This window comes from Erythranthe guttata, chromosome 11 (assembly GCF_056151865.1).
Source record: "Erythranthe guttata isolate IM_541 chromosome 11, IM_541, whole genome shotgun sequence".
In the NCBI taxonomy this organism is placed as follows: Eukaryota; Viridiplantae; Streptophyta; class Magnoliopsida; order Lamiales; family Phrymaceae; genus Erythranthe; species Erythranthe guttata.
In genome coordinates, this window is record NC_142543.1 from 1,900,866 (window position 1) to 1,919,278 (window position 18,413).

The window sequence follows — 18,413 nt, forward strand, 5'->3', positions numbered from 1 at the left end:
AAAAAAAGGTGGTTAATCAGTACAAGAACAAAGAAACAAAATCAATTACTTGTATAAAATGTTGTCGAGACACCTCGGAGATTTACAATAAATATGGAATCTTTATTGATATTTATGTAATATTATAAGCAGCTCGATAATTAAGTATTTTTCGTAGTTGACTTGTTTAACTTTACAATATCAAGAAATCCATGCAATAGTCATTAGTAGAATAAAGTCCATTTTGTCGCATTATTTTTCGACTACTTTGAGGCAAGTAAGAAGTAAGAACTTTGAGTTGTATGCACGAGCATAAAATTAGCATCAGTAACGTAAAAGCAAGTTCTGAAATGTGTTGGAGAAGAAATTTCATTAACTAATTACTAATTCACACTTCCTCGAGTACTAACTATGCCTCGGGGAGCGGTAAAAAACCTTAAGAACTGAAAAAAAAAAGAAACAAAAAACAAGAATCAAAGCAGCTTTTTATCTGCAGAGTTTGGACATTGCACTCTACTGCAACTAGAATCTATTTTTGCCGAAACATGAACATAGGAAGATCGAGAAGAGATATTGGAAGATGATAGCGACAAGGAATAATTGTTCATAAATTCTCTTTTCGGGAACGGAATATTCCTCTGCTTTGTGCCACTGTGCGGACATTTGCCTTTGATTTCATGCAAAGCACATTTGCAGTCACGATGGTATGGCCTCCGTTCGATGTCCATGTCACACATAGACAAGCTTCCGTCAAAGACGCACCGAAACATTAAATCTGCTGCTCCAGTGGTCATTCTTCTCTTCTACTTCTTCTCTCGTTTTCTATATATCCAATATGAATTTTCAAGTTTGTGTGTATGTTAGTGAGTGAGTGAGTGAGTGAGTGAGTGAGTTTGCATTTTGGTTGAAGGGTTTATATAGAGGTAAGTTTTATACTTGGTTGATTACAACTATGATCATGTAGTGGTAACCTAGACTCTACACAGAACAGTCAAAAACATAAATTCCTTTGTGTTATTTATTTATTTATTTTTTTATTGTGTAAAAAAATAGAAAAAGAGAATCTACTCCCTCTTAGTAGAGTCCGGGGGCGAATGGGGAATATATTTCGTTATGTGGAACTGTGATTCTTGTTCTTTGTCGTGTCTTCACTTAATTCTTTATGCACGAGGACAAGACAATATCTTGTTAGTTATTCCTAGACCACACCACCATAATTCTCTGCTCCTTTGATTCTTTCGTCTGATCTTCGATTTTTGTTCATTTTTCAGCTTCAAATATTGACTTGTCTGCATTTATTATTTAGTACAGACACGTCATGCACGTTTTGCTTCTGCGTAAAAACTTGACAAAAACTGTCATTTGATTTAGATTACCAGTAAGCTTTCATTGCCTTGTCAAGGGCAAAAACAAAAATCATTTACTTATTACATCCTTGTATAAAGTATTCTTGACACACTTCCGAGATTTACGATAACAAACTTCCGTATTTGGAATCTTTATTCACGAATTAGGCTTTAGCATTGATATTTATGTCATATTATAAAGCAGCCAGACAATCACATGTTCCATAGTTTACTTGTTACATTTTTTATTAATATCGAGAAATCGGTAGTGCAATAACTATTATTGTTGAATCAGGCACATTTTGTCGTATTATTGTTCGACTAAATTGAGGCAAGTTGTGAGATAGAAAGGAAAAGTAGATACATCAAATGTGAAGGCAAGTTCAAAAATGTGTTTGAGAAGAAATTTCATTAACTAATTACTAATTTACACTTCCTCGAGTCCTACATATACCTGGAGGAGTGACAAAAAGACCTTAAAACCCGAAAATAAAAATAAAGATAAAAATTAAGCCAGCGGTTTATCTGCTGAGTTTTGACATTGCACTCTACTGCAACTAGGATCTATTTTTGTCGAAATACGAACATAACAAGATTGAGAAGTGATATTGGAAGATGATAGCGACAAGGAACATTTGCTTCTAAATTCTCTTTTCGGGAACGAGATATTCCCGTTACTGTGCGAGCATTTGCCTTTGATTTCGTGTAATGCACATTTGCAGTCACGATGATATGGCCTCCGCTCGATGTCCACGTCACCCATAGACAAGCTTCCGTCAAAGACGCACCGAAACATTAAATCTGCTGCTCCAGAGGTCATTCTTCTCTTCTATTTCTTCTCTCGTTTTCTATATATCTAATTTGTTTTTTTCAAGTGTGTGTGTGTGTGTGTGTGTGTGAGTGAATTTGCATTTTTGGTTGAAGGGTTTATATAGAGGTAAAGGTTTATACTCGGTTGATCACAACTATGACGATGTAGTGGTAACCTAGACACTCTACACAGAACAATTAGATTCAGTGGTTGTTTGTCAAATCCTAGAGAACACACCTATGGAGTTGTCTTGTTCTGTCTTAGAAATCTAAACACGAGCGCGACAAGAAATAGTCAAAACCGTTGATTCCTCTGTTTTTTTTTATTAGACCCCTTAAGAGAATCTATACTCCCTTAGTTTAATCCGGGCGAACGGGATTATTTTCTTGGTCTGTTACCCAACATTGGGGAATATAGTTAGTTTTATGTAACAAAGGTTCTTGTTCTTTTCCCTGTCTTAACTTGATTCTTTATGCACTACCCCACAAAAAAATAGAAAACAAGAAATACTGCAGTATATTAGCTTTATACATCTCTAATTATGACATCATCAATTTTTTTGTGATTGATCAATTCCTAATTAAGTAGCTTTATACTACGAATTAAGCAATATTTTGGTGGTGGTGACGTATAGTTGAGATGGTATTGACGTACGTACGTAATTAGTGACACTTTGCTCTCGGATTAGTTTATAATTTCACATTTCAGAGCTTTATTGCGACCGGACTATCTTTTATGAGTCGAATAGAGGCATATTTCTTGTGCAAGTATTACATTGTAGGATCTGGTAGCTTTGCATTGTATTTTTCGGAATCTTTGAATAAATAGAACATTGATATAAGTGGGTATATAGGCGACTAAGTCATAGGCTGGACGAAACAACGTTGCTATAATACATTGTAATAGTCTTAAGTTGTATTTGAGTAGTACAAAAAAAGGTGGTTAAATCAGTACAATTACAAAGAGACAAAATCATTTACTTATTATTACATTCTTGTATTTAATATTCGTGAGACACCTCGTCGATTTACAAGAAACATACTTTCGTATATGGTATTTCTGTAATACTATAAGGCATAAGCAGCTCGATAATTAAGTATTTTTCATAGTTTACTTGTTTAACTTTACAAAATCAAGAAATATGTGCAATAGTCATTAGTAGAATAAAGGTACGTTTTGTCGTATTATTCTTCGACTACTTCGAGGCAAAAAGATGTGAGGCAGAAAAAGGAAGTACAGACACCAAATGCGAAAAGCAAGTTCGGATATGCATTCGAGAATAAATTTTCATTAACTAATTACTAATTCACACTTCCTCGAGTCCTAACTATGACCCGGAGGAGTGACAAACGACCTTGAAAACCGAAAACAAAAAATCTAGTCAAAACGGCTTTTTATCTGCTGAGTTTTGACATTGCACTCTACTGCAACTAGAATCTATTTTCGTCGAAATATTGGAAAATGATAGTGACAAGGAACACCTGCTCCTAAATTCTCTTCTCGGGAACGAAATATTCCCATTACTATGCGAGCATTTGCCTTTGATTTCGTGCAATGCACATTTGCAGGCACGATGATATGGCCTCCGCTCGATGTCCACGTCACCCACAGACAAGCTTCCGTCAATGACACACCGAAACATTAAATCGGCTATTCCGATGGCCATTCTTCTCTTCTCTTTCTTCCGGTATATGTAACGTGTTTTTTTAATGTGTGTGGGAGTGAGTGAGAAAGCATGCATTTTTTGGCTGAAGGGTTTATATAGAGGCTAGGTTTATTCTTAGTTGATTACAACTATAAATTCCTCTGTTTTATTTAAATCCTGAAGAGAATGTACTCCTCTGTCTTAGTTTATTCCGGGGAAATAGGGTTATTTTCTTGTTAATTTTATGCAACATTGGGGAATATTGTAGATAGTTATGTGGAACTAAGGTTCTTGTTTCTGTCTTGTCTTCACTTGATTTTTTTTCGAGTTTGATGATGTTGAGTTATATTACAATTTTGTAAAAATTGAAAATCGGAGTGGAAAATTTAATTCCAAAAATGGAATTTTTTTCGATGGGAATCGAGAGGATTCGGAAATTCAATTTTGCCATTCATTCACAATATAAGATGTACAATACTATATTATTAATATTATAAATGTTGAAACGAAAAGTGGATTTTTTTGAATTGTTTCCAGAAAAAAAATTAAGATCAGATTGAAAATCAAAATCTCATATAGATTTAAATAAAATTAATTTTAAAATAATTTTCAGAAAAAAGAAAAAAAGAAAAAAATACTAGAGGGTAAAATGTTGATTACTTCTGTTTGGAAAATTGGAAGCATGTTGTTATATATATTCGGTTGGGCCGCAAAATGTATGGGTCGATTGCTTTTGTTTAGAAAACCGGGTCCGATTTCGATTGGGCTACATTTGCTATAGTATTAAAGAATAATAGATAGTTGATAATTTCGTATTATGAATTCTAAAAGTTTCGTAAGTAAACGACAACTAATAATTTTTCGGGTCGACTCCGGTATTCCATTGCATATATATATATATATATATATATATATCCAATTCAGTAACTCACAAAATAATTGGTTAAATGAATAAGTATCAAATTTGAAAATCATGGTTACCACACGTGCAAGCATGAACCAACCATAGCGAAGCTTAGCTTTCAATACTGAACAACTAAGCTTACGTCTAACTACCAAATTATACAATCTCTCTCTCTCTCTCTCTCTCTCTCTCTCTCTCTCTCTCTCTCTCTCTCTCTCTCTCTCTCAATGTGTGTCTGTTATTTGGACAGGTTTGAAGAAGGGAAGCTGACAATATAATATAGCAAAAATAATAATTAATAATAAAAGAGAAGTAATTAATTAGTGGTCCAAAGAATGGTGGAGTACATGCATAGTTTAAGGAGCACTAAACGGATAAGTTTGCAGATTCATAAAGGAAACTTGGAATATTCCAACAGCTAACCCTATTATACCTTTGTGTGTACACTTCATTAATTAATTATTTTCTTGGATAATTAATTTATTGTTTTTCTTTTTCTACTTTTCTGTCCCAATCATTGATGGATAATAATGCCTTAATCATTAATGAATCATGGATCATGCTTCTTTTCACCCTTAATTCTAGGGATATATATATATATATATATATATATATATATTCTAAGTTCAACTACAAATTAAAAGAATATATCAAAGATAACATTTTTTATATTATTATTATTATTATTATTATTATTATTATTATTATAATTACTACTATTCTTAGTATTATTATTTCAAATTCCCTAATAAGACTTGTTAATACATGCATAGCCACTTTCTTTTAAAAAAAAATTAGTTGTCCATTTTCTTTAATAATAAATTACTGTTTGACTAAATCTATATTGGAAATTTCAAATTTACTACAATCGCCAGGAAAAAAAGAAGTTGAAAATAACCAAACAACTAATTATATTAACTGCAGATGAAAATGAATGAATGAAAATCAAATGTACAAACAAACTTCCTTTAAAAAAAAAACTGATACAATTAGTGATATATATACATTAATTTTCGAACCACCACGAAACCTTAATTTCCCTTCCCACCGGACGAAAAATACAGCCGGCGAAGAAGGGAACATAATTAAATCGTACTAATAATAATTAACGTAATTACACTGAAGATTAATCCATACATCTGTGTTGTTAATTTAGTTGTTCCAAAAAGAATCGAAATCGGGAATATTACTCGGACTAAATTCGAGACCCTCGAGTTCTTGATCAAACGCCTTCTTGCTCTCGACATCTCCCTTGGAAGAATGCACCGAATTTATCTCGACAGCATTATTGATATTCTCAGTGCTAATCCCAGTGTCTTGCGAATGGCTGATCACGGAATTGTTCGACGAAAAATATTGCTCCATTTTCGGTGCTACGAGCCTCGAATTATTTTCTTGATTATTATAGTAATAATCGCCTCCTTTGAATGGAAAAATATTGTTGGGGTAGCTAATCAATCCATCTTGGTAATGATTATAACTAGCAAGAGAAGATGAAGATGGTGGTGGTGCTTGGTATGGAAACATTGAACTAGGAAGGGTATTTTGGGTATAGAAAATAGGGTTTGTGTAGTTTTGATGAGGTGGCACGAGGAAGTTTTTCGGGTCGTACTGCATTTCTAATTTGTGGTTTTCCAAGAATACCCTCGAAGAAGAAGGTGGTGATGCAATAGCATCCTTCTTGTAATAATCATTTGTTTGGTAATAATCGGAAGAAGGATTGTAGTCCGTCAACGGTGGTAGTGTCGGGCCATGATCGATTCTTGCTAGTTCGTCACCAGGGTTTCTTCGTACTCCGGTGCTCTTGTGGAACACTCTAGAAACTACGAATTCCTCCTGCATTTTTTGGACATAAAAAAGCAATCTTTAAATAAAAATGTGATCTTTAATCATCAAGAAAACACAAAAAAAAAGGTTTTTATCTATTAATTGATTAATTACCTTAGCTGCCCTAGAGAAGTTGTAGTCGGAGAAGTTGCCTTCGAGGCGGTATTCGTGCATAACCCAATTGGTTTTGTCTCCTTTCGGGGCTCTACCTTTGTAGAAAACTAGGGTTTTCTTCATTCCGACAAGGTGGTTTTTTGACCTAGTTTTGTAGATCTCTTTGTCTTTGCCGGTTGCTTTCCAATATCCCGATTCGGTTGCTCTATTCGTTCTTGTGCCGGTTGGGTATTTTCTGTCTCTCTGGCAGAAGAAGAACCATTCTTTTTCTCCCATTTTTGCCTTTTCTGCACATTAATTAATTAACAAAATTAACATACTAATAAGTATATTATAACATGTACTAATTAACTAGTAAGTATATATACACATGCAAATTTAATTTCTTGCTATTTTAATGTGCTTGTTCTAGCTAGTTTCTAATATTGATATGTGATATTGTTTTCATATCGAAATCGAGTATTTATATATCCCATCGACCGAATCTTTGGATTTTTCATATCGGGTCGTTGTAATTATTTTCTCGATTTATTCAAAAATTAAATCCTAATTAAAAAAAAAAAGCTATGATCCATATAATCAAGATTCACATGTAATCTTGAATTCCTTGTTTAATCTTTATGCTTCAATAAAACAAATTAAATATATATATGCGTATAATATATGATATATCCATGAAGAAAAAATAATTAAATAAATAGAAAAAATTAAAAAGGGAGGTAGATTAATATAATTGAAAAGGAGATCGAAGAATAAATTATATTACTTGGTAAATCCCAGGGTTCACACTTATTAAGATCTGCTTCTCCAATAGCCCTGGCGACGAAGCGTCGATCGATGACCTTGTTCAACAAATACTGCATGATTATCTCTTCATCGGTCGGGTGGAATCGAAATCCAGGCGGCAGCGCCAAGTCATCGTCTTCTTCCTCCTTACTCTTACTATTCACCATGGATGGACCTTCCATTTTTCTTTCTTCCTTAAAAAAATAATAAATAATATATATATAAATAGTAGTACTAATTAATTATCTGCAAGAACAACTAATTAACTAATCAACTATGGAATAAATGGATTTATGAGAGAGAGAGAAAAAAGCAAATGAGAAAGAAGGAGGAATGGGATGGAAGGGTTGTTTGTTATATATATAGAGGAAGAAATATTACTAGGTGGGGTGGGGGTGGGGGTGGGGTGGGTGGGGGGGGGGTGGTGTTTGAAGTTTCTTGTAGAGGAAGGAAATGGGAGGGAAAGAGTGGTGGGAATGGAATTAATTATATTTGCTAATTAATAATTAAAAAGACTTTTTTTTTTTTCTATTTTCATTAAATTATTGTCTTACAAAGGTGGTGGAAATTAATGAAATCTGATTTTTTTTAATAGTTTATTACAGTACTTATTAATCTGATCTCTAACACATATTCTTGATGTTGGCTTGTTCAAACTGAGGTACGTATTAATTTTTCTTGATGCTGTCGTCATGCTGATGACCAGCTCAATATGTGGGGGTGGGGGGTGGGGGGGGGTGGGGGGTAGGTGGGTGTGTATGCATGTATCATGTATGTATGTATGTATGTATGTGTGTATGTGTGAGTGAAGATACACGTTAATACAACGCGGAACACGGTGGAAAATGCCTGGATTTTGTTGATGGCAATGTTGAAATTATGTGATAGTTAGTAATAGTCAACATGGAATTATATATATTTAGATATTTTTTATATTTTCTATATGTATAGATAATAGATGAGAATACGTCAATTTTGTGGATTATTTTTAATTTTTATTTATTTAAAAAAAGATTTTGGTAACTTTGGGTAAGCAAGTCTTTTAGTTTAATTCAAGTATAGTGTTTTGATTTAATCGAAATAGAAAATTTAAATTTGCAGTACAAGAGAAGTTTCTTCACACTAATATTTGCACTTAAATTGACATTCGATTGAGACATATATTATGTGAATGCTTTTAAATAATTTTACTCCTTTTGTATTTTACCGTTTTTCTTCTATTTAATGTTCATATGTAATAATGTATTATTACCTTTGTCTCAATTTTGACCGTGGACGGCGGACGCAATCGAGCTACATATTTCATGTAATCAAAAGAAGAAAAAAAATCATGCAACGATGACCTAACGACTGGAGCAACTGATTTTGTATCATTGACCTAAATTCGAATTATCTTGCCAACTTTCGTTAGGTTGGTTGCGGATGCGGATTCCTTCATTAAAAAAGACGGAAAAAAAGAACGGTTATATTATCATTTAAGTCAACAAGTATTTAAGAAAATGTAATCTCCAATCGTATACTTTTCAATATTATTAAATTTACAAAAATCTTTAAAAAAAAAAAGAGTATTTTCGTTTTTGCAAATGTTATTAATTAAAATAATTAATTTGTGATGTGCTTAATTAGATCAAAATTCAAATAAATAAGCTAGCCTAACTATAGAGAGGCACAATGAAAATATGGCCCACCAACCATGGCCTAACCCTTTTAATATTACACAAATCTGAGTTTAGCTTTTGACTTTAGCAAAATATTTTCTTTTAATAATAATAATAATAATAATAATAATAATAATAATAATAATAATAATAATAATAATAATAATAATAATAATAATAATAATAATAATAATAATAATAATAATAATAATAATAATAATAATAATAATAAACTTCAATCTTCAATTTTGCCCATGAGCTGACGAACATATGACGTCACTCACACCTCATCATCCGGTCCCTCACCTCATAAATTGCATTACAATTGTCTAAACATATGTAATGAGAGGAAAAATAAATAAATAAAACAAATATTATTTGGTTCAATATTCATTTAATCCAGTCTTGTCTTTTTTTCTTTTTAATGCACAATATTAAATTTAAATACTCAATTTGGTTGATAATAATAATTTTGGGGTAGAAAATGATACGAAATTGTAGAATTAAAAAAATAAAATATTCTAAAATAATGCGAGAGTCAAATTAAATTCATTGACTTCTCTACCAGTTAGGTGAAGATGAAGAAAAAAACTAAGTAAATTCCCTCAAGAGCTACAACTGCTCCAATTATTTATCCACTCTTAATATTTAATATTCTCCAAATTTAACCAATTTTTAATCTTCACTTTTACTTGGATAATTTTTTTTTGACTAGTCTTCCTGACATTATTGTTGAAATTATATACTCCTACGACTTATGTAACACGGAAATTTCAACTTCTTAACGTACTCGTGTATTCAGATACGTTTCGGATCCGATGTTCGAGAACACCTGTCGTACATCTTAAGGGTCATTTTGTAATTTCTGAAAAGTTAGAGCATGTTTGAATAACAAATTTTTAAATAATTTTGTTGCTTTCCTAACTAACTAGTACTACACCCGTGCGATGCACGGGGTATTCATTGTAAAATAAATGTTTAATAATAAAAAGGTTCTCAAAATAGTAAGATCAATTGTTGATATGTAATACAATTAAAGAAGTAGAAAATATTAAAAATAAAACTAATTTGTATGGTGTAAAAGATGAAATAAGCCAAAATAAGTGAAAAAACTAAACATCGAAGGTTTTAATTTCAGCATAAAAGAACAGATATATCGTTGGTCCAAAACTTGTACAACCATAATGACTTATCTATGTTCAAAACTTGAATTTGATCCATATAATCGATGTTATTGTGTTTGATACCAACCGCCCTAAACGCATGTAACGAATCCAATATAGTGCATTGACCTGCATATTTTGTACAATGATCATACGAAATAAGTAAAACGTTACCGAAACAATACCAATATAAAATTTTAAGGACATAAAATCATTCTAACAAATTACCTTCATGAAAAATATTAAGTGGAGTCCATATAATTAGTAATAACAAAACATATAAGTAATAGAATAAATGCCATATATAATATTGTATAAAAATTTATATAGATTACCTTCATATACGTTGAAAAAAATTCCTTATATACAAAATTATTAGTAATGTTGGTCGTATTGCCAGATTCCGAGTTGATCAAAATCTTAATGTCATTCGACTCTTAACTCTCGAGAATGCGACATAGAACTGTCCGTGGTCAAGTACAGTCCTACATGAGAAAGAGTATGTCCTTGTCTTTTATTGATTGTTGTTGCAAAGGAGACCATACGCGGAAATTGACGTCAATGTAATTTAATAAGGCAATGCAGAGTTGGACGGTACCAAAGTCATTCGAGGAATGAGCACCATATCGCCAACATGTTGTTGAGAAACTCGATGAAATCTATCTATGTGTTGACATCTGATAATAACTCCTCCTTTTACATATTATCGGAGCTGAAATAAATCTTTTTCTCTCTCCAGTTATGATCGACAAAAAATGATCATTCACAAAACCGACATTTTCTTTAGTCGGTGCAAGAATTGCCCTGCCCTCGAAATACTCAGGAGTGAACAGGTTGCTCATAAGATCGGGATAAACAAACTCGATAAGATCCAAAACGGGATCTGCATGTCACGAATCAGCATATCATCGGGAATTTCAATTGTAGCATCACCATCATTGACCTCGCTAGCATCGCCGTTGTTATCCACTCCGCAAATTCTCTTATTTCATCTGCATTGGCGGAAGAGGAGGAAGGCTGAAGTCTCGTGTTCTTGTTCAACTTCATAACCTTACATTGTCTCCACAACGGTGTTGAATTGATTGTACCGTGAATATTGTCTTGTCTCGATGCTTTCAACACAACTGGCAGAATTTGCCGAAAGTCCTCTTTAAAAACTACAACCTTGCCTCAGAATGGGATCTCTTAATCAAGTATCGATTTCATTGTCTTGTCAAGTGCTTCGAAACAGTACATGTGTTTTATCGGTGCCTCCTCCCATATGATTAGCTTTGCTTTAGACAACTTGTTGGCTTTGTTGTTTGATGCTTCATGTGGAGCTCTCATCTACAATTATTGGCAGTCCAAACTCGCATGCGCAGTTCTGCCACCGGCAAATAGAAGCGAGCAATGCCACTGGGAATGTACGGGGATATTCGTCATGAGAGCAATTTTTTTATTAGAAAAAATGTCTCGAAATAGTATGAACAAAAGTTAATATACAGTACAAAGAAATAGAAAAGTATACAAAAATTGATCATGTTTGGTTTTAATAGTTAAGTAAGACAAAATAAGTGAAAAAAATATATCAACAAATGGGATTTCGTAACAAAATGCGAGTATACATCCTTGGCCCCAACATACACAAATTAATTATTAAAATTTCAATACAATGCAAATCAACCTACTAATACAGAATAATCAAGCATATAAGAAATAAAAATAAACATTGTTATTTAATTTGATATTTCTATAATCACCTTCATATTCACTGAAAAACTTTCTGTTAGACAACATTGCTAGTAAATTTAATCATTTGATTCCAACTTGATGAATATTTTTATGACACCTCTGTTCTTAACTCTCGATATTGTGACAGATAATTGTCATTGTCATTTGTAATACTTACATTAATCCTATTATTATTGCTATTGCGATTGTTGTTGTTGCTATTGCATTTGTTGTTGTTAATGATGTTGTCGCTGTTGGTATTATTATAGTGTTGCTTTCGCTATTGCTAATTCTAAAGCAAACGCTACAGCTAATATGCTAATGCTAATGCAAATCCTTATGCTAATGCTAATGGTAATACTAATATTAATATTAATGTTAATACTAATGCTAATAGCAATACTGTTATTCATATTAATATTAATTAATACTAATACTAATGCTAGTACCACTACTAATACTAATATTAATACTAATACTAAGGAAATCCCCATCCCCGCCCCCGCTATAGAAATCCCCATCCCCGTCAAAATCACCGAAGTTTATAAAAATAATCCCCATACCCGCCCCATAAAACCCCCACAGGTACCGGGGCGGGTAAAAATCCCCATTTTTTTCTTAATAACTAAATATACAATCTACTTACAATTTAAGGCTTATTTCAACAAACAAACTGATATTTAATTATATTACTAATATTTAATTATATAACGAAACCTGAATATCCCCATTTGTAGATAATATTTAATATATTACTACCATTTAATTATTTGTATTTAATATAATAATTAATAAATATATATTACATATATAAATAATGCGGGCGGGTACGGGGCGGGTATAGGCAAACTCGTCCCCGTACCCATATCTGGTAAAAAAAAATCAATCCACATACCCACCCAATTTATTTTCGGGGCGGGTCGAGGCGGGGATCTATCGGGCGGGTCAAATTGCCATCCCTACAGCTAATACGATTACTAATATTAATACTACTAATAATAATATTAATTAATGTTAATACTAATATATACTAATCATAAATTGGTAATGATAATAGTAATACTAACACTAATTAATGGTAATACTAATATTAATACTAATATTAATTCTAATACTAATATTAATATTTATACTAACACTAATATTAATACAGTAATGCTGATTGTAATGGTAATGCTTATGCTAATGCTAATACTAATACTAATGTTAATCATACTTCTAATAATTCTAACTCTAATACTAATCCTTATGATAATGCTAATGCTGACAAATTGTTCATCGAACATAACTCACCAAACAGTAACTTAAAAAATGAAACGAATTATTGAGTTATAATAAATTATTGTTTATCTATTTTATAAATCTTGTGTGTAGTGAAGGCAATGAAATTAATATTTTGAAAATAATTATCCACGTTTAAGTGGATTTAGATTAGTCAAAACAATTAAAATCATTCAACGCACGTAATAACCAAATAATAACATAAAATATGAAAATAATTATTTAAAAATTATAGTTGTCATTATCCGTATATTAAATATTTTATCTACTAATATTAATACTAATACTATCACTAATACTAATACTAATACTAATATTAATACTAATAGTTATATTAATACTAATACTAATACTAATAATAATACTACTACTCATAATAATACCAATATTAATACTAATTAATGCCTGCTAATGCTAATTCTAATTATAATACTAATACTAATACTAATACTAATACTAATACTAATACTAATACTAATACTAATACTAATAGTAATACTAATACTAATTAATACTAATGTTAATTCTAATACTAATGTTATTGCTAATGTTAATACTAATTCTAATACTACTACTAATACAAATAGTAATACTAATACTAATACTAACACTAATGCTAATACTAATACTAATACTATACTAATACTAATACTAATACTAATAATAATACTAATACTAATACTAATACTTATATTAATACTAATTAATGCATGCTAATGCTAATGCTAATGCTAATGCTAATGCTAATGCTAATTCTAATACTAATACTAATTCTAATACTAATACTAATACTAATACTAATACTAACACTAATACTAATATTAATACTATTACTAATACTAATACTAATACTAACACTAATACTAATACTAATACTAATACTAATACTAATACTAATACTAATACTAATACTAATACTATACTAATACTAATACTAATACTAATAATAATACTAATACTAATACTAATACTTATATTAATACTAATTAATGCATGCTAATGCTAATGCTAATGCTAATGCTAATGCTAATGCTAATTCTAATACTAATACTAATTCTAATACTAATACTAATACTAATACTAATACTAATACTAATACTAATACTAATACTAACACTAATACTAATATTAATACTATTACTAATACTAATACTAATACTAACACTAATACTAATACTAATACTAATACTAATACTAATACTAATACTAATACTAACACTAATACTAATACTAATACTAATACTAATACTAATCCTAATACTATTCCTATTACTAATCCTAATACTAATACTAATACTAATACTAATATTAATACTAATCCTAATACTAATACTAATACTAATATTAATACTAATGTTAATAAATACTAATACTAATACTAATACTAATACTAATACTAATACTAATACTAATACTACTACTAATACTAATGCTAATGCTAATACTAATGCTAATGCTAATACCAATGCTAATCCTAATACTAATACTAATGTTAATACTAATACTAATACTAATACTAATACTAATACTAATACTAATACTAATACTAATACTAATACTAATACTAATACTAATACTAATACTAATACTAATACTATACTAATACTAATACTAATACTAATACTAATACTAATACTAATACTAATACTAATGCTAATGCTAATGCTAATGCTAATACTAATACTAATACTAATACTAATACTAATACTAATACTAATACTAATACTAATACTAATACTAATACTATTACTCTTACTAATAATAATACTAATACTATTATTATTACTAATAATAATACTAATACTATTACTAACACGAACTAATGTTAATGCTAATACTAACACTAATACTAATACTAATACTTATACTAATACTAATACTAACACTAACTAATGCTAATGCTAAGGCTAATGCTAATGCAAATGCTAATAGTAATACTAATAATAATACTAATACTAATATTAATACTAATGGTAATAGTAATACTGATACTAATGGGAACATTAATACTAATACTTATACTCGAGGGCGGATACTTAACATGAAAACAATGTGCCAATTGTGAGTCACTTTGCGAATAAGAGGGATCACCTCCGAGTGGCTGATCATCTTCCCTTGTATCATCTTGGTTGCCATCTCAGAATCTGTCTCAATATACATGTTAACCATTTCGAGCTGGATTCCCAATTTTTATAAAAAAACAAATACAAATACTAATACTAATATTAATAATAATAATACTATTATACTAATGCTTATGTTCATACTGATATGCAAAATGCTAATATAATACTAATGCTAATACTAATACTAATTTTAATGTTAATGCTAATGCTTAATAGTTAATATAGCAAATATATTTATATGAATTGATACTATTTCAATTAATTTACAGAATTATATTAGTTTAGCACAATACGTTCTATTATTTATGTCGAATTAGCTTTATAAATGAAGTTCTTTCGACTCTAAAAAAATGTCGTTTGGTATGTACAATAAGTAAATTTATGGGAAAAATTATCAAAGTGACCATCAATTCTTGCACAAACTTAGCACATTCGAAACCAGTTGAGCTACACTCATGTTGGCAAGTGACCATCAATTCTCATTATAGTATTTGATGGTGCAAAAAATCCTTTTTTTTTCTTGATAAACATAAATTACGGACCTGATCGATAAGGGAACGGTGTAGCCTTCCCAATTAATGATATTAAAATGCTATTTGTCAATTTAACTTGGATTCAAAAGAATATGACGTATCCCACTGTACATTAGATTATATATACATAAAATATATTCAAAATCACAATGGAATAATTATGTTGGTGGTATGGCATTATAATTTATTCCATAATCATGAAAAACTATAAATCAATTAATACGCAAGCATTAGTCAGACAACCGGAACGAAATATATATACATAATAAGAATAACTTAAAAAAAAAATCAACGGACAAAAAATTTAAAGTCAAATTGAGGTTAAATTAATTAAACTAAATGATGAAATTTGAGCATATTAAAATGAGGGGCTATTTTAATCTTTTACAAACTTCTGGACAATGTGTGTATTTTTTTGTAAAAAACATTTTATCTGCATCCCTTTATGAATAAGTCATCATTGATGAACTTATTTGTAAAATGCCCTTTAAATATAGGGTAAATATGCCATAAGCCCCTCAAAGGAAACCTAACTTGAACTAAATGACAAACCCAAATTCAATATTTTTATTAAATCCTTAGTTTGAAATAATATATGAGCTACATCCCTAATTTTTTTTAATCCATATCTTGACCTTATACCCTAAATCTTATAAACCTAGACATTCACGTTCAATTAAAATTTGTTAAACTTGTCATTTAGTTCAAATAAATTTTGTCACCAGGGACCTATATCCTAAGACCCCTATATTTACATCATTTTGATTTATTATATTTTAAATAACTTAATTGTAAAAAATACAGGGTATTTTTATTTATCAATTTACTAAACAAACAAAAAAAAATAGTTATGTGATGGCAATAATTATACAACAAAAAAAGCAAAAACAAAATAAAAAATTGATAAAGATAAATATGATAATTAATGTGATTGCATCGAAAATCAAGTCCTAATTCATTAATGGATTCGAAAACTCAAAAAAAATTAAAACAATTGTAAAATTGTGTATGCTACCTCCATGAGTCTCTACAAAAAAATTAGCACGTTGTGACTTGTGACTATTATATTCATGGATTTAATAACATTATTGGCTCGGTTCGGTGGCATACATGATAACCACGCCGTCGTTGAGTTTTTCATTGTGAGCAACAATCTTTGCTATCATTGCAATTTGACGTTTTAATTATTCCGATGTTACCGCATGTTATATACACCGATATGATATCTATGTGTATTCAACATCAATCAAATAAAAAATAAATAATTCAAATGAAACCAATGGAAACAAATAAGATGATCAAATGAAACTATTAAAAGTCATTTATAAACTAATACAAAGATACGGGCAACTAATAACAAAAAATTGAATACAAAAATGAAGAAAAAAAAAGTGAAATATCAAGAATAACATAAAAACAAAAATAAGAACATATAAAAGTGTATACCAATAAAAAATAAGAACAATGGAATGCCAAAATATTAAGCAAAGAACAATACATTGAAAACAAACAATAATGAATAATAATGAAAAAATAATATCAAGAATGACAAAATAACAACTAATAATGAAAAATTAATATCAAGAATGACAAAATAACAACGAAATCATCAAGAACAACTAAGCGTTCAAATGAAATAAAATATGGTGGAATAAAAAATGTAAACAAAGCAAACAACATAAATAAAATGAATCAGAAATTTAACGTACACAAATTTGTTGACGAATTTTCACCATAAACAAAATATGATTTAACAAAATAAAGTTGAACCGTATCGAAAGACATAAAAATACCATATTATAAAGGATACAATTTTTGAATTACGTTGTGTCTATTACACGCACCTTGATGATATCCATATATCTACAACATCAAAGGAGCAAACAACAAAACATTATAATAAAAACTATCAAAAAACATAAGACAATGCAAAAAAAAACATTAGCAAAATAACAATGTCAACATCTATATAACACGAAGATCAAATGATAATATGTGACAATATCAATAAAAAATAGCAACCAATAAAGGAAAAAAAATACAACAAACGAATAACATTGAAAAAATTATCAAAACGAATAATATAATGACGACCCAAATATTTAATAGAATGAGAGGATATATCAAACGAAAATAACAACGGTGAATTAAAAAAAATATCAAAAAGAACAACATAATAATAATAGAAGAATAACAAATAACATTGTAAAAAATATCAATATTAACAACATAATAATATTAGAAGGAAGATAAATATTTAATAGACTGAGAAAATCAAACAAAAATAGCAACGACGAAAAAAAAACTTGCAAACAATAGTGTGGTTTGGTGCGCCGGTGATGTGAATGAATGCAAATGATGGAGTATTTATAGTGTTTTGGATAAAATGTAAGAAGATCTTTGTAGATTTAGATAAATTAGGCTATTATATTCACATTAATATTAATATAATTAGATAATTAATGGAGATTTTTTTACGGATTGATTGATGATTTGCTTATGGTTAAATCAATAAAAAAATTGTGGTTTT

The 18,413-nt window shown here is 29.8% G+C and overlaps 1 protein-coding gene across 1 annotated transcript; it reads right to left on the bottom strand.

Moving 5' to 3' along the window:
- Positions 1 to 5,583: 5,583 nt before the first annotated feature.
- Positions 5,584 to 7,731, bottom strand: LOC105960619 (uncharacterized). Its single transcript, XM_088825615.1, has 3 exons — positions 7,393 to 7,731; positions 6,627 to 6,913; positions 5,584 to 6,521 (listed from the first exon to the last, which is right to left on the bottom strand). The coding sequence occupies exons 1-3, from the start codon at positions 7,592 to 7,594 to the stop codon at positions 5,838 to 5,840; spliced, it is 1,173 nt and encodes a 390-aa protein (XP_088681741.1). The 5' UTR covers positions 7,595 to 7,731; the 3' UTR covers positions 5,584 to 5,837.
- Positions 7,732 to 18,413: the final 10,682 nt, after the last annotated feature.

What these genes read in the sequence shown, in the direction of transcription:
- LOC105960619 (XM_088825615.1), bottom strand. Translation starts at nt 7,594, where the DNA reads ATGGAAGGTCCATCCATGGTGAATAGTAAGAGTAAGGAGGAAGAAGAC. An exon ending in TGAACCCTGGGATTTACCAA is followed by an intron (nt 6,914 to 7,392) that starts GTAATATAATTT and finishes ATTAATGTGCAG; the next exon opens with AAAAGGCAAAAATGGGAGAA. An exon ending in ACTTCTCTAGGGCAGCTAAG is followed by an intron (nt 6,522 to 6,626) that starts GTAATTAATCAA and finishes CAAAAAATGCAG; the next exon opens with GAGGAATTCGTAGTTTCTAG.